At 46.6% G+C, this 26438-nt stretch overlaps 2 protein-coding genes across 2 annotated transcripts in view; one reads left to right on the top strand and one right to left on the bottom strand.

Annotated features, from left to right (window-relative positions):
• The window catches only part of LOC146188246 (uncharacterized), a 55083-nt gene extending 49571 nt beyond the window's left edge, over positions 1 to 5512 (bottom strand). Inside the window, exons 1-2 of the mRNA XM_084603702.1 lie at positions 5112 to 5512; positions 1236 to 1367 (exon numbers count right to left, since the gene is read on the bottom strand). Of these exons, the coding sequence (XP_084459828.1) occupies positions 1236 to 1367; positions 5112 to 5136 (157 nt within the window). The 5' untranslated portion in view covers positions 5137 to 5512. The remainder of the gene's footprint in view (positions 1 to 1235; positions 1368 to 5111) is intronic.
• Positions 5513 to 5689: 177 nt separating this feature from the next.
• On the top strand, positions 5690 to 23568 carry Amun (protein amun). Its single transcript, XM_084603701.1, has 4 exons — positions 5690 to 6018; positions 14756 to 14849; positions 17827 to 18142; positions 21304 to 23568. Exons 1-4 carry the CDS (start codon positions 5861 to 5863, stop codon positions 21759 to 21761), a joined length of 1026 nt encoding a protein of 341 aa, XP_084459827.1. The 5' UTR covers positions 5690 to 5860; the 3' UTR covers positions 21762 to 23568.
• The last annotated feature ends 2870 nt before the right edge of the window (positions 23569 to 26438 follow it).

Below are 26438 nucleotides of genomic sequence, written 5' to 3'. Positions count from 1 at the left end.
AAATTACTGTGCCCACAGGAGCCCTCCACTATGGCAACCCTTTCTCACTTTCTGCTTTCACTTCCACCTTCCTCACCCCCCCCCCCCCCCCCCCCAACCCTCTACTAAGGCACCCCTTTCACTCCCACTTTCTTTACTGTTCAGGTGTACACAGAGCATGTTACAGATACTGCACCTTTCCTTTCCCACGAACCAATTATTATTATTAATAAAAATTACAGGAGGTCAAAATTACTCCATAGCCCTTCCCTACCACTCCCCTTTCTCTCTTTCTACTTTCAATCCCACCTTCCTCCCTTCTTTTACAGCATGGTTCTGGTGTCCACAGAACAAGTGGGACTGGGACAGATACAGCACCTTTCCTTTTCTGTGAACCAATTTAGTGTTATCACTTAATAAAAATTATGAAACAAAATATATGTGGATTGAAAAGCAGGGTGTAAACAGGCCATCCCTCCAACATTCACAGCTCTCCCTCTATAACTAGGTTCAAGCCAGGAAAAAACTCTGACAATTTTGTTTCCTAGAGTCACAGACAGTGTGTAACACTAGGTAGTAAAAATGGATGTACTACAATCAAGTTCCCTTACTATTTTTTCCCAGTTCCCTTGTACTACAGAACTGTCAATATAATTTGCTGTTTTTGAACCACCTGTGTAGAATTCTGTGCAGTTCACTAATTATTCTTTGGAAATGTTGGAAAGCACGTGCAGTATTTGTCCTGGCGTTTTTCCTTGAAGTGGAGTAGCAAGCAACTGATTGACTGGGGTTTATTGCGGATTAGTGTTAAACTTTGTAACTACGAGGTAGCACAACCGTTTTAGTAAAGACTACTTTCAGGACATATCAACATGCAAGTGGGCTTCTGCTGAATTAAAGGTACATTTTTTCCCAGATAAAAGCTACACTCAAAGCCCCAACATAAATTCGATTAAAACAATGGTAGTGCAAATGCAAAACAAAAGTTACAGCAGAAGGTTTAGAAACTACACTAATGAAAACACAAGATGAATACACTGTGCACACAATCCAACTGTCATAACTGATTCAAGATGCCTGTGCAAATATGCCATGCACCTCATACAAAAATAATGCAGTCGGTTACAACTCTGCCACACAGGTATGTGTGACCTTCACGCAGAAAAGTGGCATAATATAGAACAAAAAGAAGTAATAGCACTATCCCCAGCCTACGCATAGTTCCGCTCTTCATTTTGAGAAGTTAGGCTCCCTACCTGGCACTTGGATGCCACAGCAAGCCCTGTAGAGCATCATGATGAGCTGGTACGAGAGGGACGACAGCTTGCCAATGCGAGGGTGCGGCAACTGGCACCGGACAATGAGCTTGTTGACGAGCGCCAGGCATTCTGCGGCCGAGGGAAAACGGGGTCAAGAATGAAAATGTCAGCTACTGCGAGCTTGCTAAAGAAGCTGAAAATTTTTTTTTCTCCACACGCCAAAGCAAAGAACCGGGTGCAATATCTATGCAGTATCAGCGTACACTGATACCACACCACATGCAAGAGGATAGCTGGGATAACTTTTTATTGTGAAAGCAATACTACTCTAGGTTTCGAGCCTTCAGCGTAGCGAGGCGGTAGCCACGTACGTCTTACCCACGTCACACTCCACGTGACACTAGGGTGAGAGCTAGGCTACCAACTCAAGCAGTTGGCGTAGCGCGACGGGAGCAACGTCTTACCCACGTGACACTGTGACGTCACACCCCATGTGACACAAAAGCGAGAAATAAGCTCCCAACTCAAGCAGTCGGCAGGCGTGGTGGGAGCCGCGGCTCAGTTGGCAGGAGCTGCCAACTTGGGTCTCTCGTTTCACATGGAATGGTCATGTCAGAATCAGCCTGCTAGAACCCTGGCATTCATTTTACCCCTCTAGGCCACTAAGGCATATTCATACAGCTTGGTTAAAGTAGGGCTTTATATGTGGGCTGAGGAAGAAGAAAAAGAGAAGAAGAAGAAGAACGCTCGGTCACCCGCAGCTAATGCTTTCACTCAATATTTGGTTCAGCAGCGTTGAACTCTTGTAATTTTTCTTAAATTGTCAGTGGCACAATCAATTTTACCTTATTCTGGCAAAAACATAATTAGGTGACAAGATAATTAGGCACCATAACCAGCCCTGGAGAAATTCACACTGTAAAGGCAAAAAGATGCGCAAAAGCATTGAGCTGAAGAGCACAGCTTTCCTTTTTACCTTAGCTCAAACTCTTTCAACCATTTTTTTCACCCAAGTCGTAGTTCTGCAAGCAACGCAAGACCTCATTGCTAGTAACTGAAGAAACCGGGCACAAAGCATGCATAATACACATCAAAATTATAGGTAAATATTCCAGCCATTATATCAAATCAAAACACTGACAGTTAGCAGTGCAAAACTATATCCTGTCTTAACACTAAAAAAAGACAAAATATGTGCATGGACAGGTGATGAACTGGTTGTGTCATGTTGATTGCAAAACCTCATATCGATCGAATCCTGGCACAAAAGCCTCAGCATAGACATGCTGGTTTCATGAATATTAAAGTAAGGCAGCTGGCTTAGGTCACGCCACCGGAAACAGCCCCAGACCTTCCTTTCAACCGAGCACATACAAGAATGACAAAACAATGAAGCACGCAATTTTATGAATAGCCATAACAGCTGGGCTTTGAAAAAATATCCCTCTAGTAATGCTTCTGCAGAATGGCTCAAATACTACTAAATTCTTCAGCGAAAACATATGCTGAAATGTCAAAATACACGCACAATGAAAAAAAAAAGAAAAGTAAATTTGACACCAGTTTCCAACACAACTGTGCAGCTGATAACTGCAGTTACAGCCGGCGAAAGTTAAGCACTTTTATTCTTGTTAACACTTACTTTGCAACTTAATGTTTTTAAAAGTACTGCACTGCAATCCCAACCAAATGCACTGTTTTTAGCTACCCAAGCAGTAACAAAAGTTTCGAAGCAAATCTCTGCCTGCAGATCCTATTTTCATACATTTCTTTTCACCTGACATACCTCAGGCTGAGTATAGGCTGAACCTGTTTCCCACCATTAGCTTAGGACCACGACAGTAAATGCAAATATTTGTGGGATTCAACATCCCAAAGCAAAGCATAAGTTATGAGGGATACTGTAGCGAGAGCTCTGGATTAATTTCAATAAACTTGGGTTCTTCATTGCGCACCACATCACACAGTACACGGGTTCCTTCTGTACTTCTCTTCACATAACGAATACAGGTGTAAGTTGTTAGCACACAGACAAAGGGTTTAGCACAAGTCTGTGATTGTGCTACTTGGGGTCTTGCTAAACTACTTGAAACACCTACTCTAACCTGTTGCAGCAAAACGAAATGCTGTTAAAATTGCTGCTAGTTTTTACACATATCTGTTTATCTCAGGTATGGAGCAAGATTTCTTGCAGATGGAAGTCCATGAAATGGAAACAAACTGAAACACTAATATCGATTTTCTTCAAATGCGTAGACTTTCAGCCAAGGAAGAAAAGTATAATGAAAAGCAACGCATTTGTACTTGTTATGACCATTAGACAGGAAAGTAACAATCAGCAGAACCAGGAATCTGCCGATACTGGCATGCAGGCATGGTTCAAACTTATTTACTGGCCCAGCCTGTTACGCCAGAGTTAATGAATCAGTGCTCATGAACTTTGCAGAAGCAATTAGGAGCAATAGGTCACACAGAATCTGACAGCCACTCAGTGCAGGACCATAATTGGCATGCATAAAGAACAGCACTACGAACAGCATGACAACAGAGGATAAAGGACATGCGCAGGCGCTGTATACATCCTTTCTTCTGTGTGTTTTCGGGTTTTTCTTAACGCTGTTCTTAAGTATGCAATACCAACTAACCAAACACCTGACACTTGTGAGCCGTAATTTGCATTATTTGATATGAATTAATGCACATAATACATGAACCAAATTACTGGGTATGTGAGTGCAAACACTGCCCATGAGTGTAACCACATGCTTGCACAAAAGCCCACTTTAATATTCCTTCCCGGGCACACGCAATAAGAGTGCAATAGTTAACCAACATGCAATGAAAGCAACAGTGCAGCCAGCTTTACGCTATAAATGCTTTAACGTGACCAGGCAAGTGTACAGTAATAATTTTTTGCTTAATACTGCAAACAGAACATACATTGGCTGCCTTTTGCATCCTTAATGCACAGAGGACACAATTCCCACATTGCAAATGTGCTTGACCCACTATAATGTGTGCCTCTTCAAAAACTGCCCAGACCCCTTCCATCTTGTTTTCCTTTTTGTTCTATTGTTTTAGAGAGACCGCTCAACTTCCTGAACAATATTCACATAGCCAGACATCCTCAAGTTAATAATAGCCTGTTGGTTTAGTGGATTACCTTCCTTTTTCTCGTTCTCTTCTGTATTTCTGCGAGTGGGAATTGATGAAGTTATGTGACCCGCGCTAAGAAATGAAGTGTACGTGTATAAAGGATCTTTTTTGACATTACCCACTCTCGTTCGTAGGAGCTCCGGTTCAGGTGCCCTTATACTGTTTGTGCGTGTTTTCTCATGCAGTTTACCACGCGTGTTGTGAAGTAGACAGCACACAGCACCACTTCTACTTAATAGCTACCCCTAATAATCCGATCAGGTATGCTCATCCGGGTTATGTTTTGTGTTATTTTTAGATCAGGGACAAATGTGAATGGCTTTTTTTTTTTTTTTTGCCACCGTCTGCTCGACTTCAAGCACAGACTAAGAAATCTTTTAATACCGCCTACCAGTAACGGCACATGCAGAGACCAAAAAACGAAATCCAATCGGGCAATCCGGAAGCCCTTGCTTTGAAAAACGGCCTCTCGGAAACAAACCGCCACACCGGTTTCAAGGTGACAAGAAACTCGAAACCGCGTGGTTTCGAAATTCGCCCTCCCAGCGACGCCGTGCTGAATGCACCATTCATCAGCTTCACCGCCGAGACATGCCACCGCCGCTACAGCGTGCGAAATGTCACGCGGCAACACATGTGGCGCGTGCATTTCTTTGATGAACTTTTCAGTGCGTCTACGTAGCACATCCGCAAGCAGATACAAAAGAAATACAGCACCTCGTTCCACGTTCAAGTTGCTCATGACGCCGACGAGGTGGTCACTGACGATCAGCGACGGATTTTGAAACGACCCGACATCGGTGGCGCGCTACGAGGAACAATATACTGCGAAGTTTGCCGATCGCACATTCAAGCTTCCCTCCACGGACGCCCAGGCATCATCCCGTGGCCTCTCGACAGACTGGGCCGCCCTCTCGGCATTGACGTAATCCCACGCTGCGGTGCTTTTCCACTGAGCGTTTCGGCGTCTGCGAATGCCTGCAGGTCCCGTACTTCGCACCAGAGGCGACGTACTTGAGCCGAAACACCACTTTTCGATGTAAAGCTTAAGTTTTCGCCTCAGCTGAGGCCAAAAGCGACGGACCCGCTTGACACGCAGAGCTGGCCTGACGCGAGCTTCTCTTGTTGTCCGCTGCATACCTGGGCGCTGCCTGTCTCCAACTAAAAATAAACCGAAACCATTTTTCCGGTTGCTAAACGTCGCTGGTGTTCTGTTTGCTGCGGCGCAGCAGACGCTTTTGAAAGCAGTGACGTCATGTGACGTCAAATTTTGAGACTACAGGCAGCGCTTGCAGACACCTCTTGGCAATGCGACGCGATACTCGTGCGCGGCCAATGGAACAAACCCAAAAGTACGGTGCCGCCATCTGTTGTTGGGCCTAGAAAACCTCGCGCCGCCTGCCTCATTGTTCCCGGAAAGGCCGCAGCCAAGTCACATAGAAGTGTACGTGTTCAAGCTACACACCATGGCCGAACCGAGCGACACGACTTTAACTTTCTTCACAAAGGCGACGCCGAGCCAGTGGAGTTATGTCTTGTCCCTGTACAAAGAAGTGCTTAAACAGAAGGCCGCGCTGCGTACCAAGAAGGGAGGCCCCGAGGAACTCATCAAGCTCGACGCCTGGTAAGTGGAAAAAAACTTTTCTTTCCTCCCTTGTCGCGATGGAGCAGAAAAAGCTAGCCGGGGCCAGCCTCAACCAAGGCCGTGAGGCCCCTGTCGCGCTGCCGCTGAAAGCGAGCGAAAACAGCGGCGAACGCATTGTCGAAGCGCGCTGAGTTCGACGCTTCTTTTGCCGTGTCGAGCAGTGTTTTAATCCCGAGCGTACGTGTCCCGTGTCCCCCCACCGACGCAGTCACTTCTGCCGTAGCGAACGAGCGAACGCCGCCGGCGTCGCGATCTCGCACGCACGCACACGGCCGGACCGCCGCGGCTTTTGACAGCGGGCGGATCGGCCGAGCGAGCGAAGCCGTTCCGAACCCACTGCTCGCGCGAAACCGTCTCTGCTGCCCCGTCGTCGCGTGCGGCGAACAGCCTCTTGCCCAACACCGCCGCGCTCCGTTTTTTTCGTGATGTGCGCGTTTTGTTTTGTTCGAGTGCGGCGGACGGATTGCCTCCCCCCTCTTCCTTCGTCTTCCCCCTCGCGCTCTTCGACGTTGTGCGTGTCGTCGTCGACACTTCCTTTCCACCCGGGACACCAATCGCTTCCGAATTGCCCTCGGCCCGCTTTTGTTTTGGGGCGCAATCCCGCGTTTTATTTCCTGACCTTTTTCTTCCCTATTTACTTGTTTTCTCGTTGGCCTGGCAGCGGTCGGGCGCGCACTGGGTGGGGAGGGAGAAGACGTGGGTGGCTGTATGCGGGGCGTTGAGGTGACGAGGGAAGAGGAGGAGGGGAAGGAAACGGCACGGCCTGCTGCTGCTGCTGCTGCCTGTGCTGCACGGCACATCGATTCCGGCTAGGCCTATCTGGGTTCACGGCGCCGCAGGGAAAGAGCGATGAGAGGAAAGAGAATGGAGGGTGGGGGAAACCCAGCACGAAGGGGAGGAGAGCTTCCCCGCCGGGACGTAAAAAGCAAACGAGGGGCAAGCGAACGCATTGAAAAGCGTGTGCTGGCGTCACGAAAAGAGCGCAGAGCCTTTCCTCTTTCTCATTCTATCTCTCGCCCGTCGTTTCTGCTGCTGGCTCGGAACGTTCTCGGTGCAGCCGCTTGCTGGCACTGGGGAGCTCGACGGCGTTTGCTGCTCGTGCGGAGGACGTGTGCGCGATAGCGGCGCCGTGTGCGAGGGGTCGCCGGCAGCCGCGTGCGCTGACCGTGGCGAAAGAGAGAAGGGGAAAGAAAGAAGGGAATGCAGCAACAGAAAAATGGGCGCACGGTTGAAGGCGAAAAACACGTTGCTGGAAAGAGAACGAGCGACGACCGCTGCTGGTGCGGCGAGCGCCGCCTGGCCTCCGAGAACGGAGGCTGGGCCGCGCCGGCTCGCTGCTGCTGCCCGGAGGGGAACTTTTCGCTCGATGGGGTTTCTTTTATGTTTGTGCTGTTCTCTCTCCCTTGTAAAAGGAAAAAAAAATATATATATATTTTCCTTTTTAACATCCGGCGCAGCTGAAGCGCCGCGGCGGTGGGGAGATTTCGCTTCAGTGCTGCTGCCGCCGTTGCGCCGAGCTGCTGCTCCCGCTGCTAGGTTCGATGTGGTGTGGTGGGCGAGGTTTTCCTTCTTTTTTTTTTTTTTTTCCTGATGTTTTTGCTGGCGCCGTTCACTTTGAGCGGCCGCTCGCCGGCTCGGGGATAAAAAGCGATCCGCCGCCGGTCTGTGCGAGCGCTCTCCTTCTGCTTGGCTTTTGCGTCACTTTTTCCACTCTTTCGGTAGTACACCTCTTAATCTCGTTCATTCCTGTCCACTCGTCGTCATCGCGGGCTTTTTTTTTTTTTTCTTTTGGACGGAGCGCAAAAACAGAATTGCTGACCATCCGGTGAATTTGAGCGCGTTGACCGCAGTCCCGTGATGAAAAGAGAAAAGGCATTCGGTCTTGTTAAGCCTACAGATTATTTTTTTGTTCTTTTTTTTTTTTAAATAATCTCGCAATCATGCGCCTTCGGTCATCATCACAGTCGTGCAAGTATGAAAACAATCGATGCTGGCGCTGCTTTTATTGCTTAACGGTTGCAAATGAAATCGAACCTGCTTGTGAAACGCTAACTTTCCAATTGCGAAAATGAAGCAGAACATGGCTTCAGGAGTTTGGATCACTTGTGTGAATAAGTAAGTTGCAGGTCTGTTCGGCGTATTGTGAAACAATTGTTTTTAGCAGCAGTATATATAAACTGACACATCAAAATATTGGTTTTATAGGGCCCCCATAACTGAAGCAAATTCCCACTTCAATTCAAGTTGAGATTATCAGTAATTGACTGTATTTGTTTTTGCCTTGTAGTGTAACAGTGAACCCAGGTAGCGTGGACATTATGATTTTGCTTTTTAAGGCAAAATCCTTACCTGCCTTATGATCGATTGGCATGTGTACAGGAGGTGGCAACAAAGTATAACATTATTTCATATCAAAATTGTGACGCAACCATTCTTTATTCAGTGTTCAAGGGGCTTTCATACCATTTCGCTTCCCAGTCAGAAGTTGAAGGCTTGTTTAGTGTAGGGATTTCAAAATAATGACATACGTACCTCCAATCGTGTGCAGTGTCCACTGTGAAGCGAGACAGATACGGAACCTTCCCTTTCCTCCAAAACCAAACCAACTAAAGACTTCTGAACACTTTGCCAAACTCTCTCCCTCTTTCATGCTAAACTGCCAACAGTGCATGTTAGTATTTTTTTATTTTTGCAGGTGTTAATTATTGGCCTTGATTTTTTTGTAATATTTTGTTATAATTACCCTTTGCTAACTGCAGTTCAACATTTCAACAATATAAAACATTTAACTTCATCTAAACTTGGAAAGTAAACTTACAAGAGCATGTAGTTGCCAGCGCTCCTCAATACTACCAGTTGCGAAAGTTCCCATAGGGCCCATGTATAAAAAAAACTGCTTTTTTGATTGGTCAAAATTCGGGTGGTTACAAATGGTGGCGGCACCTGCGGCCATTAAAGGAAACTGCGTTAAATTCCAAACTGTCTGATTGTTAATAAATGCACGACCATAATGGAAAATAAAATTAGTTGAAGACTTGCAGCAGCAAAAGTTATTAGGATAACAGCCCTATATTTGGTTAAGATGGAAAAGAGGAGAGAAAAATGTGATTTTCAAAAGGCAGTGGCAGCCAACGTTAATAGAAATAGGTCAGTTGCCAAACTGGGAGCTGTTTCGCGACATTGCCGTCACTGGCTGCTTTGGGTGGCGCTGCAGTCGAACCAGGATCCAGCCGGTCCGATCGGTGGCTGAACTCGTACAGTCGCGCAGCATAGAGTGCAGTGCACTGGCAACATGGTTGCTGTAGTGATCGTTGTTTGTGCTGCCTATGCTTGCATACAGAGTTTATAATGGTCAAGCCGACGAGCTGCGTGCCGGGCTGGGCGAGCGGTTACAGGAGCAACAAAACCGTGAGGCATTTAACACACTGCGCGAATGATCACAAAATAAATACTTGCGATGCTGGCGCTGGCCAGGGACGATAAACCGAGAGTACTGAATCCCAAAAAAGAGTAAACTTTATTGTCTCGGGGTGTTTGCGCCGGAGCTCCTCTCTACACTCCCTCTTTACTTGCGGGAAGAGAGGAACGGACAACTCACAAAGCTGAAGGAGTTTGCTGCCTTCGCGGCTTAGGTTGCGCGTGGCGCACGGATAACAGTAACTACATATGCTCATTGACGAAATTATTGCTGTGCGCATAATCCGCTTATTCCGGAAAACCACACCACAGCTTAGTTACTCGTGGTCAACTTTAGACTGCCGCAATTGCGGTCCTTTGTGCTGTGAAGATCTTGCTAATTGGTCATTAAGCACATATGCGGTGGCACAGGAACAGCAGAAGCACATGCCAGACCTTTGCACTGACCTAAGCTTATTAGTGACCTTACGATGAGTCTTGCGATAATCTGACCTCCGCCTTTAGTGTAGATGTCTCATATATGCCACTTCGGGGACGAAGCTCGTACAACCAAGTTACATTCAAAAGATAACCGCCACCCATGTCAGCCAGCGTTCGCTGAGCAGCGATCACCTGTACAGCTCTGCTCTAGAATATTAGCTCTGCTTCAGCAGAGTTTTGTAGCATGCACGCCACACGGGGTTCAGACTTGACTTTTTTCTTTAGCGTAAATAATGGCAAGCGCGGTATTTGGGACGCCAGTTAATTTAACATTCCCGAACGCTACATGCTCAGCCGGGTGGCCGGTCCAGCGGCGTCTTCTTGCGTTTCGACGGCTACGCTACCTTGCGTTAAAATTAAGGCACCGATTCAGCAGCATGCAGAACCGGATAGTTTGGCAACTGATCTTACTTCTATTGATGTTGATGGCGGCAATAGCAAAGAGCTTGTATTGAGCGCTTCCAGATGGCGCGACAATTCATAGACACCCGAAAAATGCATACAAAATCCGCTCACTTTTTGAAGGGGAGTTTCGCGACTGGTATGATCCAAAAGCTTCGGTAGTTGCAGCGATTGGTAGTTCACAACTTTGACCAGAACTTCGGCAGGACCGGAAATGATGGCAGCACTCCAGTTCTACATTGCATGGAAACCAATATGTCCTACTCGCTCACCTATGTACGGATACTATGGCATGGAGACAGTTATTATTGTCATTATTGAAGGGTGTCCCATGAGGGTTGATGTTAGAAAAGGTAACAACCGGGGAATTGCAACAAATAATGGGTCTGTGTATGTGATTAGTCTGTGTAAGCCACAAAATCTGAGAGATTTATTGCAAAGTGCTACCACTTAAGCACATCTTTACCAAAACAGAATAGTCTGGGAACACAGTGCTTGAAATAGATTTGTAATGTTTTGCAGTTACGATATAAGCACTATAACATTCAGGGCACAGTAGCAGAACAGTGTTCAATTTCACAGTGTTAAACATTGTCTGCTGTTTGACATTACATGTCGCTTTGTAACGTCATATCTTATAGAGCATTAGCGCCATGCTTAGTTTTAGTGTTAAGCTAATGATTAATATTATTTGAATTCTCTATATTAGAATAATATTGCTGTAACTTTCTTATCAACTTTTTAACACTATTTATGACCATTGCTACTTGGTAAGTTGATTCCGTATGCTCAGAATTTGTTTTATTCCAAAGGGCTGTGGTTACAGCTAGGGCTACAACTGTGGAACTGACCCCGCCGGGGTGGCGCAGTGGTTACGGCACTCGACTACTGTTCCCAAGGACGCGGGATCGAATCCCGGCCTCGGCGGCCGCTTTTCGATGGAGGCGAAAAGCAAGGTGCCCGTGTGCTGTGCGATGTCAGTGCACGTTAAAGAACCCCAGGTGGTCGAAATTTCCGGAGTCCTCCACTACGGCGTCTCTCATAGCCTGAGTTGCTTTGGGACGTTAAACCCCACAAACCAACTGTAGAACTGTGCAGGCAGATGGGCCGTTGTGCAATGTGACGTTTTTATGAATGACATGTAGCGCTACCTTTCCACAGCTTATGTACCTGTTCTCTGGCGTACAAATTCTATTGAGATTCATCAATACTGTTCACGCTAAACACTGAAAATAGCAGAGAGGTTACTTGTATGCTTGGTGATGTGGAGGGTGGCCATCGGCCTAGTAAATAGTCTGTTCACCATTAGTGGTTGTTATATGAGCCGGCACAAACGAAGACAAGGTAAAGGTCACTATTTGTCAAGAGTCGAAATAAGCATTTAGGGATCTTTCGATATGAGGTATATCAAATCGCTGCTCGATACTAGGCTGGCGGCTGGCAGTGCGTGTTTGGTCAAAGCTGGGTTTTCGCAGTTAAATGGTTGCAGATGAGAGATTAGATCTGTCTTGCATAAATATCTCTGCAGTCTGATGACACAGGGGGGGGAGTATTTTATTTGAAACTGAAAAACAGAGAACTAGCAAAGGTGTCTAAAAAATTTCAGTCTAGGGATCACCGCTGCCGGCAATCTTTGCAGACGATCTTCAGTAGTATCAAAGCAGTTGCTTTGTACACAGACCTCCATTTTATTTGACAATAAATGCATCTTTCGCTGCCAGACACCAGTGTACACAGATAGTCATGGGTTCAGTTAGTTTTTACTTAAGGCTAAAATTAAGTGGAGTTGCTCTTTTGCCTGTGCAGTCACCATGAAGTTTTTCCATATTGCACTCAAGTAAGTGTTATACGACATTTTAAGTGAAAGCACAATAATATCGCAGTCAAGGAGGTTTAAAAGTATTTTCTTAACCCTCCTTGGTTATGATGAATGTGAAACATCATACATCATAATGTGGAAAGCAGCTTTCATGAAATTAGTACAGAGTAGGCTGCTGAAGCACAGATGCACAAAGCATAAATTTTGCTTGGAAGCAGAGAAATTAACATAGGAATTATGCAAACATGAGGAGAGATTTGTAGGTCCCTGCCTTCACTGATACTAAATTTCTGAGCACCTGAACAGTGCAACATTGCTGATTCCACGTGGCAATAGTGGTGCTGTGAAAATTCAAACTAGCAAAACTGTTCAGCAATTACATTTGCCTACTAATGCATAGCTGCCTTTGGCATCTTAGTTCTTTAAGAACACCGTAAACCCCCAATTGCTGCTGATACTTGCATTGAAATGGCATGGCTGGAGCCATGGTTAATGCTTATTTAGCACCCTCATTGATGATCCTGAACCAGGTGATAATTCTTTAACAATTTAATTTGCCCTTTGCACAAAACTTACTGGTATCCTGTGCCTCCTTGTGGGAGCTTTTTAGGCGAGTGCTGGCTTTTGGTTGTGAAGGGAGGTCAAGCAGACAGCTAAGATGTTGAGCGTTACTACCTTCTAAGAAGCTCTGTATGTTTACAGGCTGTGGGTAAGCACTCTTGACACACTGCCAGCGCTGCCACTGTAGCAGTGATAACAAGGCATAACTCAGCTTGCATTATCGTTACTCTTTCTTTCTCCATTTTTCGAAAGGAAGGGTGATAGTAAGGTCGAGGCCATCGCAGCTTGTTTTGGCTCTTACGCCAGTGCAGTTTTGTCTCGGTGGGCGTTATCTAACTTCCAACTGATTTCGTGTAACAGTTTGCGATTGCTTTTACAAGCAGTACCTTTTCCCTTGTGTGCTGATCTCCTTGCTGGCTTTCGTAGCCTTTGTGTTGATCATCAAATACATATTTAGTAAGTGAACGGGGCAAGCGATAACGCAAGAAAACTGTTTGATACCCATCGTAGATCATTGCTTTTTAAAAGTCGAGTACTCATAATGTCATGGATCATTGCTTCTTCTTAAATTTGGGCGTTGGTGATGTGTTAGAAGCTAAAATTGAAAATGTATGCAAATGGAAGATGTTTTGTGCCCTCCAACGAATACACTGGTAAAAAACAAAGCAAGGTTGCAGCTTTCTTGGTGCTTTCTACACAGCGCCCAGCATTGCTGTTTTAAGTTGTCTTGTGGAAATATTTATTCTATTCCTCAGAATTTGAGGGTAGTTGCAATTGAGGGCTAGCTAGGATTCAGTTAGTTTGGTTTGGTGTCATTATGCATAAAACTGCTTTTGTCTCAGGAGCAATTTTGAACTGAAGTTCAGTTTATGGGTTGCCACTATAGTTAGTACAGCCACAAAGACGGAATTGTTTTTTTTTTTTTATTCCAAACTCTCATTTCATGCTTTTTTTTACTAATAAAGAACAATTTCTGCACTAGCTTCATACTTTGCATATTCCCCATCTGATGCCTCACTGTGTCGAGGCGGTCCAGTCTGTTAGAGAGGCATTTTAGCTCCAGAAATAGCCGCCTGCAACTTTTCTCCCACTTCTTCACATGCCTGCATGTTTATATATGTGTGCTTAGTGAAATTGTAGCCCGCTGTCCATTCTAGCTGGAATGGCAATGTTTTGTCCGATGTGGAAAACGTGAGAGGGGGCACCATCACTTGCTCGGTGGGACCGATGATTGCCGTCCTTAACCACTGGGCGTGTTTGAAGTAAGGACTAGTGAGGACTCTGCAGATGTTGGCATTGCCACAAAGTGCTGCCTAAGCGCCTTTGGCGAACACCAGAATGGCAAGGACGACCGCTTATTCCAGCGATGTGGCATTGGTATGCTGTCTAAGCAAGAACAGCAGCAATACAGGTAGAGCACATATCTAAGATAGAGCATATGCTGCTGCCCACTTAAGTCAGGCCTATTTCATGTGAATTGATACTATGTTCTACTGCTGCACAATTACTGAACTTGACAGACTTATATTCCTTTGGCAAAGGCCGTTTTCAAATATTCAAGTGAGTTTCTTGTGAACTCAGTCCTCGGGTTGTTGCAGGGTAGGAATGTTATAGCAACATTCACAAAGACATGACTGCAGCTGTTGTGTCTAGTTAATGCAGGGTGCATAATATTTTATCAGTTGTGTGTGTGTGTGTGTGGGGGGGGGGGGGGGTGCTGATATGCTAGTCAGTGTTTTGCAAGTTTAAGGATTTGTAATATCTGCTGTGTTTATGCCGCTACGTTTAGTGTGTTTTGCCCTTTCTCTCCTCATTCTTTGCTCTTGCATCCTATTATTTATGAAACAACTGGTTCAAATCACTGCCCAGCCTCTGCTAGTCATGACTAGTGCCTTGTGTAATCGTTACCGGTTGCCTTCTGCCAAGTGTTTTCAAATAGCCAGATACCTAACCATTGGTATGAAAGGATATGGGTTGGGTTGGAGGTTTTTGTTGGCAAGGATGCTTTATTCATTGCTGCTGTCTTCTTGTTTGCAGGTACCAGGAGCAGCTTCCCAAGGTCATACAGTCCCGCAAGGACAAGCATTTAGTTCACGAAGAGCTTGTTAAAATAATGAAGTGGAAACTAATGGTGAGTGGAATGACCGCGCGGTTTCCTTTTGCAGTGCTAGCCACAGCATTGTCTTAGTGGCTTTGATGTTCGGCTGGTAACCGCGTCGTTACGAGTTTCATCCTTGCCTCGGCAGTCAAGTTTTGGTGGGGGCAAAGTGCGAAAATGTCTCTGTGCTTCACAATGTCGGCACACACAACAGTTTTTCAGACTTCTGGGCATTCTCCTGAAGGTTCACTTGGTATCACATTGTTTGTGCCAAATTTCTGATAGAATTTTATTTCGGTGCAAAGCAATTTTGCTCATTAGTACTAGTAATTTGAATGGCAGCCTTGTGTGCGGGTTATGACATGTTGCACGCCTACCATTATTTACCTTGTGTGTGCAGAAAAAAAAAAGCTTGAAGTTTGCTTTTGGTCACTTCAGACAAATAATTGCATCAAAATTATCACTCTCAGTCACTATTTTTATTCAACAAGCACAACAAGCGTCTTGCGACTGTATCCCTCAATTTATCCTTTGGTTTTCTAGATTTTTTGTTTTATAATTGTGTTTCTCATTATTTTCAAAAACTGTATGTTGGTACTAGGACTGAGAGGTCCGAGAAGTATCGTACAATACGCATAAACTGTTTGTCTCACATGAACACCCTTAAAAAGAAAGCCTCGCAGTCTTTTGGCTCCTTCAGAGTGTTCTCACAAAAAAAAAGGCCCCTATAGGTCAACCCGTGACATATTTATCACTGTTGTATGCTCTCATCTTGATAATGGGTCTGTAAGGCCATTTTACATGAAGTAAATGGGCCCAGTGCATAGTCAGGGTTCGTCTCTCTCTCAGCAGTGGGTTTCAGAACGTTTCCTACAAATAGCTTCTGTACAGTAACAAATGGACCATTCTTTTAAATATGAGAGATCCATGCCTACTCACTTATGTGTGCTGAAAATATTGCCCCTACCAAAATGTGTGCTACCCCATAGTTATCAAATGCACCTCTAAAACACTGTTCCACAATAAACCAAAATCAATCAGGCATTCGCTACTCCGCTTCGAGGATAAATGCCAACTTGGGAGTACTGGATACATTCTCAGATATTGCTGCAAGGTAGGATCTACTGCTGCCATAGCACAGCCTTACCAAGAATATGTCATATGCTAAAAAAAAAGGTACTACACAGTTTACATGGACAACTCAAAATCAGGTGCTGTAGGCCAACATAACTGGAGAAGTAATGCTGCCTCACTGTTGTGCGTCTACTGTCGTTGTATGTTATGCAGTCTCTAGCTGTAGCCATTGGCAAAAATCATTCTAGTAATGATTCAGTTAACGCCATTGATTAGTGACACCATATGCAGCAGAACAAAAGCCGCAATGCAAAGACAGGTCACGCTATTCTGCTGGGTTCCAAGCCACGTCGGAATCAATGGTAATGAGAAAGCAAATACCGTATACACGCGTGTAATGGTCGCACTTTTTTTTTTTTTTTTTTTCGGAGATTGGGGTGAAAATCAGGGGGTGCGGTGATTACATGAGAAAAAAGACAGCGGAAAAAATTATTTGCGGTGGTACCTGCCTTTATTATTGTCAAAGAACTCCTCGTCCTTCTCTCGTCGGGATTTCAAGCTCGTCCCGTGTCCAAAACATCACTCCTCGTCGTCGTCCTCCTCCTCCTCCGAACTCATTGGGACTTCAGGCTCGTCCTTGTCCCAGATCTACATACAGCGAACTTTCGTCCAGCCGCTCTTTTTCCTTCTTCTTTCGCATAGTGAATCACTTTCAGCTTAAAGTGAGCGGTATAACTAGCGTACTTTTCCATCGAGGAAAAAGAAAATCTTCAGCTCACGAGCGCAGAACAAATCAGGGCAGCGATGCGTTCAGATTGCGAGATCGCACGTGATATGCTTCGGGCGATCGAGAAAATGGCTGTAAAACGGAGGAGCGAACAGACTTGGATTGGGTTGGATTGGATTTGCTGGCCTCACCCTTTGTAACGGGCGGGCATCGCTGCGGCTAGGAGCGCCCCCTTTCTAACGGAGGTGGTGGCCGCTGCCCCCATGCTCGACTTTTTTGTTTCTCAAATATTTTGTTCTTAATTCTTATTGGCAATTCTACTTCTAACCTTGCGCTTCATTTTGGCTTTCACTTGATTTTTGGGCCTCACCTGGCGGCAGTAACCACTAAACGTTCCGTATTTCTTGCACCGCACAGTAGACTGCACTGCCCAACTTCCTGAAACTCATGGTGCGGCTTTTACTCGGGAAATTTTTTAAAAGTTTTTTTTTCCCCCAATTTTCTTTCTAAAGTTCGGGGTGCGGCCATTACATGCGTGTGGCCATTACACGCGTGTATACGGTATATGAGTTGTTCAAGCTTGGCAATCAAGGAAGCGAACCTTACTTTCAAATATTGCATGAAGTAAATCGAGTTATAAATAGCAGTCCTAAGTAGAATATTAAAGTAATTAAGCTACAATAAATGAGGCCACCAAAAGTGAGGCAGGTTATCCAAGTCGTAGCCACACCGAGAATGTTTCATTGAAGCAATTTTACTTCAAGGAGGTAGCGTTGGCACTGAACTTTCTCGCAACATGTAGCGGATGCTGTTTGTACTGTTTGTGCAAGAAAAAAGTAAACAAGTCGTGATGGCTCCCCGTCGCTCCGCGTCCTTCCTGCCTGTGTGGGAGTGTATAAAGAGCGGGTGCTACCAGCAAATCCATGCGACATCACGTGGGAGGTTCACACGCGTTGAGCATGGGGATGTATCACCGCTTGTGAGCGGTTGCCAGGAGCACATTTTGTTTAATTATTTGTAAATTATGTGCTGCACACATAGCTTTCAAATTTGATTCACATACTCGTAAGGACCACATCTATGGGCTTTTTGCATTAGAGTATTACTGCAAGTGAAATTTCAGGAGACTTTGTAAGAAAGCAGAGTATGACAAAGACATCTTGAGGTCAGCGCCATTTATTTCCCTCTCCCGTGTTCCTCCGTGCGCAGAGAGGCAAGTACCGGCCACAATTGCTGGACCTGGTGCGCATTAACACAGAGCTGGCGGTGAAGTCAACGAGCAAGAAGGCATTCCGCAAGCTGCCCAACCTCTCGGGGGCCATCACAGCGTTGACCAACCTGAAGGGCATCGGGCCGGCCACGGCTTCGGCCATCTTAGCGGCCGCCTTTCCTGAACAGGCGCCCTACATGGCCGACGAGAGTATGCTGAGCACGCCGGGCGTTGAGGCCACCGACTACACACTCGCCGAGTACCTCAACTATGCCGAGCGCATTAAGACCTGCACCGAGCAGCTGGCGAAGAAAGGTTGGTGCGCATGGGTTCATTAGGGCACCGCTGTGGGATGGAGAGAGGCAGGGTAGAATGCCTGATCGGGCTTGTCGGCGGTGTTGTAGAATTTGGGATTTACTAGTTCTCGGGCAAATGTAGGAGTGTTGGCACTTCTCGGTGAAAAGCGAAACTGCTAGTTGCTCCCATGAGCAGAGAAACACAAGTGGTCAGTGCTCTGCGCATCTTGTGGTATTATCATTTCCCTCCGGTCCACTAGTGCAATTGTGACTTTGTTTTGCTAATGAACTTCGCCTTGCCTAAATAAGCGGGTACATGGTGCTTATGCTGTGTGCAGTAGTGGTGCGGTATGGGTGTACCAAAATATGCACTAGTCATTCGACGATGTCATTTTCAGTGCCTTGTCAGTTAGTTAAAGAAGTTTAAGCATGATCCAATCATTAGCTTTTTTGCAAAAGAGACACGTGATAGTGGTCAGCATTTTTGGACATCGGTTAGTATTATAGCCTCACTTGTGCAGTCTAAGACACCTGGAATAGCAGTGCAAGGACTTTAATAGTCTCACATTGTCCAAAAGTTTACCTTAACTAAGTTAGTCTCAGGAGAGTATACAGTCGAACCCGGATATATCGAACTCGAAGGGGATCGCGAAATAGTTCGATATATTGATAATTCGATATACAGAAATTGGCTTGTGACGGTACTTACGATGCGAAAAAACGATACCACATTTGTCGCGTAATCAACCCACTCGCATGATATACCCACCCTCCACTTTTGCACGCGAGAATTTAAAAAAAAGAAAGCGTTAAGGCCAGCTCGCTCACATACGAGCGATCTCAGCGACGATGCGATGCGGCAGCGACAGAGCGAAAATTTTCAAACTTGCAACTGCGTCCCTCTCGTCGCTCGAGCCAGTTTTTGTGTCGCCGCGGCAGAAATCAGAAATCGCGAGCGTTTTCGCTTGCATGTCGATGGTGCGTCACTCCGTTTGGGTCCTCTCATCCACAGCTCATTTCTTGGCAGCGTGCCAAGATGCTGCGCAGGGATACAGGGCGCGTTTATCTTTTGATAGCTCCTGCGGGGGTGGGGAGCGAACTTGGCACAGTGCCGTGATGGCTTGATTGCACAAGCCTGGTTCGATTTATCACTCCGCGCTTGGAGCAGGCATCATGATCGCAGCAGCTGACCGTGTGCTTTCGTTGATTCATACATGCAAGGATAAACGACTCCCGCCAAAAAAAAAAAAGCCCTGCCGCTTCTTAACGTCCACAGCCGCCATATCTTACGCTATGCCGTGCGTACAGCACGCCGATAAAAATGAATGACTCTCGCAAAAAAGGAAAAGAGTGAGAGAGAGAGAGAGCCACGTCAGCCGCCGGGCGCAGGGGGTTCGCAACACACGCTGGAGAAAGCGTCCGACATCTGTCTGAAAACGGGCTGAGCTGGCTTGGCGCATGCGTAGCGCGTGCTGAAGGAAATAGATAGCTTGGCAAAAGACTGGGCACACCCACGCACATGGCTTGTAAACGTCATGTACTGGCGCGCGGGGAAACAATAACTGTAGATGCGCGTGCCTTTGAGGAATGGGCGCGGCGCTGCCCAAAGCAGTCGCCACCGAACTGTCCCCTCATAACGTCACGCGGCAAGCGGCCAAGGGTGATGCGATCGTCTTTGGGGAAGGCTCACTTTCCAGTGCGTGGTGCGGAGTTCGATATATCGAACGACCAGTGGAATCAAGTTCGATATATGACGCGGCTTGCCTATACTTTTACATGGGAATTTCAAGGGGATATTCCGCGAGTTCGATATTACCAAAATTCGATATAACCGGGTTCGACTGTATACCTATTGCTCGAACAGTGGTACCTCTGCGCCACCAAGGTGCAGTTTACACTACCATGAAAAATTTGGTAAATGTGCGTGGTCACCTACATTCATCAAGTTTTTCAAGTTCATTTTATTCTGATAGATTTCAGCAGATGTGCTCATTGTCAGCCGCATTGGGGATGTTGTGCATACCACAGTATTCGCACTGGAGCGAGTGTAAGCACGTGACAGGCCTTCATGTGACGCTGCATCAGTGGGAGGCGTGGCTTGCTCGGGCTGAACAAATGATCCACTCTGTCGCCTTCCTGGGCAAATATTGGCATTCTGTTTTAGTGGTGGTTGGTTTTGTGACAATGAATTGTACCGTGCAAACTGAGGAAGGGTGACATTTGCCGCCACAGGAATTTATTGCTGCTACAGGAACACTACACCAGCTAGCAACAAAGCACGCCGAAGAACTAGAATTGCCCCACCCACCAGTAAGATTGCAAATATTTGCCCATGCAGGAGCAGGAAAGGCGCTTGACGCTGGTCAGAACAGACTGGCGGAATACATTCTCATGAAGCCTCATCCCATAAGTAAAGAACGGAGCCACATTAAAACATTGGAATGCGTCGAGTTGCTGAGGCTGAAAACGCAGAAACCTGTTTTCCAATGGCCGCAGTGGTCAGATCATCTTTGGCATTAGTGCCCTTGACGCAGGCACCCTCTTTTGATAGTTGGGGTAACTGGGGTGGGCGCAGAATCATGGGGAAGATGAGTTTAAGGGGACGGAGCTAGGCAGGCCTCATTGCAAACACACCCAGCAGAGGTCTTGAGGGCAAACTTTGCTGATTTATACAAAGGGGAAGAGGATTATACAGTCTATTGCATGTGCAAATTCTACTGCCTTTTTAAGTTAATGGCAGCCATCTGCATATGCCTGTGAAATTCAGTTCGGACTCAGTTGCGGTACTATACTTGCATTTTTCATTTTAAGTGCTCAGTTTCACTTCTTGTTTGCTCTACCGCAATTCTTGTGATGCTTGATTTTTGCGTGTCTCACAGTTAAACACTGCAGAAAGGCGAGTAAATCTGGTAAAGGCATGTTTGACTTCACTGCTTGCCCCGCCATGGTGGTCAGGATGCTCGACCACTGTGCACAAAGATGCAGGATCCAATCACTTCTGGTGGAGGCAAATAGCAAGGCGCTTGTGTGCTGTGCAATGTCAGTGCACGTTATAGAACTCCAGGGGGTCGAAGTTTCAGGAGCCCTCCATTACGGTGTCTTTCATAGCCTGAGTCTCTTTGGGACGTTAAGCCCCACGAACCAAACCCATGTTCAACCGCGCATTTTCTTTTTGCGCAGACCCCGAGAGCACGTGGACACCGCACAAGGTGGAGCTTGTCCTCTGGGCACATTATGTGGCACGGGAGCTGAAGCCGTCGCTCCTAGACGACCTCTCCAAGCACAAGGACAAAGTGCCGGCCTCCAACGGCAACGGACCATCGGCCACTACAACTTCGGCAGACGACGATCACAACGTCGCCTCAAATGGGGCAGCCGAAGACGCGCCCCTGTCCTCCCCTTCCGATTCGCGGTCCAGTGCAGACTTGGCGCAGGTCACGAATGACGAGAGTTCCAGCCAGGACGGACCAGCGGAAAACAACGGCACGGCAGCAGCGGAAGACGACAGTTCCTCGTCAGCCATTGCCACAGATGATGCGATTGTGCCGGATGTCTCACCATCAGGGAAAGGCGCCAAACGGGACCTCGAGTCGGATGAAGAGTCCTCTGATAGTGGCAAGAAAAAGGCGCGCGCGTGAGACTTCGCTACCACCGCCCGTCCCCCGCCGCCACCACCACCACCACCTTTGATGAAGACAGAGAGAGAAAGGACCTATGTTTATTTCTGGCCCCCCTCCTCCCCCTGTTGTCTGTTTACATTTTCCTAACCTTTCTTTTTTTTTTTCACCTCCTTCACTCCTTTTCTCCGTTCCTGTTGGAGTTGTGTAATTGGTTGATTTCGCCGCTGGCTTCATCGTCCCTGTTCCTCTTTTCATTATTCCTTTGTTTGTTTTTTTCCCCCTTTCTCATTTTGGCAAGAGACTCACTACCATTTGCTCTCCTCCAACTCTCACCCTTGCCTCTCCATATAATTCCTTTTATTTTATTTTTTTTTTTATTTTGTCATCAGTGATTTTAGAACTCGTCCTGACCTCGCCATGTGAAACGTTTGCTGCAGGCACCGGGATGCCCCTTGCTGTTGCGTCCGTTCTTGCCGCCGTGATGTCAGTGCTAGGGACCTTAGCCCTGCGCCCAGGCTCCTCCGCATTCGGGACTGTCGAGCACTGTGCAGAGGACTTTTTTTTTTTCTTCCTTGTTGCATGCCGATACCATCTCCAAGAGTTGGCCTCTATAAAAGAAGAAGTTGGGAAATCAGCGTACTCTGCGTTTTCATCTTTGATACCATGGCAACAAACTTTACCCTTGTTTTTTGTTTTGAATCTGGCATTTATGCCTGAGCTCGAGGCTTCTTTTGAGGCAGTGCAGTGCACTCTAAGCATTCACTGTATGATCGTTATATAAATGTCTGATGTGCAAAACGAATACCTGCAGTCAGCTGCATTAACCACGCACAAGATAATGATTTGATTTGTGGTTTGCATGTATAATGAGTGGTGGCAGGGTGGCACTAGTTAATACAGAGTTTGGGTGGGAGGGAGACTTTGTTTTCCAAGTCTGTCTTCTATTTTTTTCTTTTGTTTGTTTCTGACTGGCAGTTCGTCAGCTTGTCAGACGTATGCCACAGCACTGCGAAATCCTCCCTTCCATATTGTCCATGTAAGTTCACAGCTAAGAGGCACTGTAATTCCCTCTTGGCCTGTTCATGAAATTGGTCGCACAATGAATTCTCCCTTGGGGAAACTTGACGTTGGATGAGCTGCTAAAGCAGTCTCCAGAAAACAGGCTACCTCAGTGCAACCAGTTTTTCCTGACTAATGTAATGTTTGGCTGGCTCGAGGTCGGAGTAAATTGTGGCCGGAAAAACGCACAGACTTGTATTACTTAAAACATTTTGGCTTCTATGAGCCATGGCCACTTGCAGACTCTGAGGTCCCTGGGCAGCTGACATTTTGGTGGGAGCAATTTGGAAACCGCGGTAGAGGGTTGCAGCCTGATCACGTGATGTACTGGCCTTGGGCTACACTTGTTTCTTTTTGTAATCGGGCCGGCCACGTATATGCCCTCTTGTGCCGGTAAGGGGGTGGCACATTCGGGTGTGATGTCCTGTTATTGCGTGGATCACGCAGTTTCCCCCACCTTTCCCTATATAATAAATTTGTGGGAGCGTGCTCTTGCCTTAGGGCCTTAGTGTTGTTGAAAAGAACTTGTTTTTTTCTGCAGAATGTTCTCCGGTCCCCTGCAAGGTCAGTTCCCACTTTTTTTTCTAGCACGCATTTTTACACTTCCAGCATTCAACACCGCCCCAATTTACAACTGTGTATCAATATTACATTCATATGTTGGAGTGATTTTCCCATTTTTTTTTTTTTTTTTTTGCTCACTTTTTACAATAAATGAAATGCAGGCAGGAAGTGCACTCTGAATCTCCTGCAGTCTTTCTCTGCCTATTGGGTTTTGCTTGTTCGTGTGATTCTGGAAAAAAAAATTGCTTACAAGTGACTGTCTCACTTCGGCTAGTTCTGGTAGCTCATTGTTGAAGGCATGGCAATAGGCGAAACTGACGCAGCTTGCGTTTTCTTCATTCTTTGCACCTGCATCTCTTCGAAGCTGAGTTTTTCATTTGTGTCATATCTCTGCAGAGGTATGCTCCCGACTTGGAGTTGTGCAGAGCTATGTGTGGTAGCAAAAACGGTGAAATTGCAAGCTTTGACACTGGCTTTGCCACTCTATGCTGTCATGCCACACGGAGACTGCTGGAACTTGGGCTTTTAACTCGTATACAAGATGTGTATTAGAGGTGACAGGGCGAGTGCTTGTTTGCACGAGCTCTGAGAGAGCTAACCTATTTAAAGGCTATTGCATTTCTTTGGTTACCTTTAGTAGTGATTCCTCTGAGGGTGAGCTCTGCTATGTGAAGAGTCCAAATCACATAGCTTGCCTGTGCCATGCTAGGTGAATGTCGGCGCTAAGTGTCTCTTAGCGACTGGTCTTGGTTGATCATGCTCTGCCAAGACAGGATTATGAAACGGTGAAAGACGAGCAAGAATACAAAATGGTGACATACAACACGAACCACCCGAGGAACAGATGAATGTGTACTGCACTTTCTTCAGTTGGAATTCATTGCTGCATCATTTTTTGGCAGTACCTCCTCTCGTGACTGTCGGTGCGGCTACTTTTTATCCAAGCGGAATAGACCTAGAATGCAGCAAAAATGTGTGGAAGGGCCCTTCCCCGGACATTGCTATGGCAAAATAATTTCATCTCCTCATGGCTAGTCTTCTTTTGCATTGGCGGTTTTATGGTAATAGCATGGAAGGCTACATTCCAAGAAAAATTGGGTGGCACCTGGCACGTCGTGAAAATACCTCATTGGTTGAGTATTGTGACCTGCCCGCAGGCCGATGCGCTCGTGCAGGTGAAGGCACCTTATGAAGTCCGCATTGACACCTGGACAATTAAGAAAATATTGAGAAAAGAACTGGTACCAGACTCGAAAATGGTTTTGGTCGGGAGAGGTCGTAATGTAATGAGCTAGGTGTGACGTAAACGTCTCCAGCAATTGGAATCTGTTCGCAGATCAGATGGCCAGCGAGGTGTTGCGTCATAGGGCCATGACATGGCCGAGTTGGTAGGTACATACACTGAGCAGGTTCCGCACGGTTTTGACGGCATCCACGAAACGCAACCTGATAAGAAAATGTGCGAACAATGAGTGAATTTAGTTTTGGAGGAGCATCCAGAGCTCGAGTGTACACAGGTCAAGTAGAGTTTAGCCGCTACCGTGTGGCTCTGTTCGTTATCGGCCGCATGCTAGGTTACAGCTACACTTCGTTTAGGTTTAGACCACTAACTAGCATCACTAGCAGGCTGGTATATAATGACTGCTACTGTATTTACCGGTAGCCCGTTATACTTTGTGGCACGGGCAGAGACTTTTTCTTTCCTTTCGCATGCCTCAGCATAATATATGTATTTACTGGTGTGTGAGTCCTTTCATGCAAGTAGCATTTACGAAAGGAAAGCCCGCAGCCTCGTGAACATCGCAACGTACTGAGGATCCCTTCGGCAAAGAGTGAGGAAAAGACCAGCTGCCGTGCACAGACGTTGCCTAATTCATCGAAATGTGCAACCCTCCCGCGATCTGCCTTTAGAGCGAACGCTCTATCTCGGGACCGAATGCCGGGTGATTTCTTGAGCTTGTAGCTAGATTGCACTGGTTTAATCTTGTGAGCCATGTCTAGTTAAAAACCAGTTGGTTACGGCGCTCGAATACTGTTCCCAAGGACGCGGTATCGAATCCCGGCCTCGGCGGCAGCTTTTTCATGGAGGCGAAAAGCAACTCGCCCGTGTGCTGTGCGATGTCAGTGCACGTTAAAAAAACCCCAGGTGGTCGAAATTTCCGGAGTCCTCTACTACGGCGTCTCTCATAGCCTAAGTCGCTTTGGGACGTTAAACCCCACAAACCAAACCAGAGTGCCATATGGTGTGCGATGGCCACCCATGCATATCCACGTATACGTTGGCCCTACCGGCTAACCCGAAAACTAAAAAAAAAATTTCTGGGGTTTAAGCATAGCTTGAACCTAGTGTTGCTAGCGAAAGATGCGGGTAACAGCGATATCAACATTAATACCGCATTTGAATAACCGGTTAACACGAAAAGTTTGGTGCACTATGTCACATGTTCTGTGGACACCTGAACACCGCGGTCCCTCCATTACGGCACCTCTTGTTGTGGCTGTAGGAAGGAGGAAAAAAAAGCGCAAGGGCCTGCTACTAGCTCTGTAGCTGAGCCACCTCCGCTGCCTCGTGCATAATAATAATAATTGCTTCACAGGAAGGGAAAGGCGCAGTAGGTAGGTAGGTAGCAACTTTAATTGTTCAAAAAAGAACCAAGTGAGGGGGGGTAAAGGGAAGTGAGGGAGCAGAGCAGGACGACGATGGGCCCTCAGGCCGTTCTAGATGGCCGGGCACTTTTGAGCTTCGGCGACCCCTCGGGCCAAGCTCACTGTCAGAAGCTGTACCTCCGGCAGCGAGCTGCGCAGAGCAGCCTCCCATCGCTCCTGATGTCTTGGCCCTTGCCACGGGGGCTTGGGTTTGTTCGGGCAGTTCAGGAAGACGTGAGTAAAGTCGGCTCTGGTGCTAGGACACAAGTGGCAGGGAGGAGAGGTTTCGCCACGGTTTATAATAGAGAGAAGGAAAGGGGTCATGACTGTGGCCGTCTGAAGTCTGCGCCAGAAAGCCTGGTCGCTTTTGGGAAAGAGATTTATGCGGAGGAGGGTACAGCAGGCGGGAATTTCTATAAAATGCGG

Source organism: Amblyomma maculatum, chromosome 5 (genome assembly GCF_055883805.1).
Source record: "Amblyomma maculatum isolate TAMU_Amacu chromosome 5, ASM5588380v1, whole genome shotgun sequence".
Classification (NCBI taxonomy): Eukaryota; Metazoa; Arthropoda; class Arachnida; order Ixodida; family Ixodidae; genus Amblyomma; species Amblyomma maculatum.
This window is presented reverse-complemented; position numbering and strand designations above follow the sequence as displayed.

Bases quoted from the DNA above. Each gene is read 5' to 3' on its own strand.
- Amun (XM_084603701.1), top strand. From the start codon at position 5,861: ATGGCCGAACCGAGCGACACGACTTTAACTTTCTTCACAAAGGCGACG. The intron at 6,019-14,755 runs GTAAGTGGAAAA...TCTTGTTTGCAG, and splicing joins CTCATCAAGCTCGACGCCTG to GTACCAGGAGCAGCTTCCCA. The intron at 18,143-21,303 runs GTTGGTGCGCAT...CTTTTTGCGCAG, and splicing joins CGAGCAGCTGGCGAAGAAAG to ACCCCGAGAGCACGTGGACA.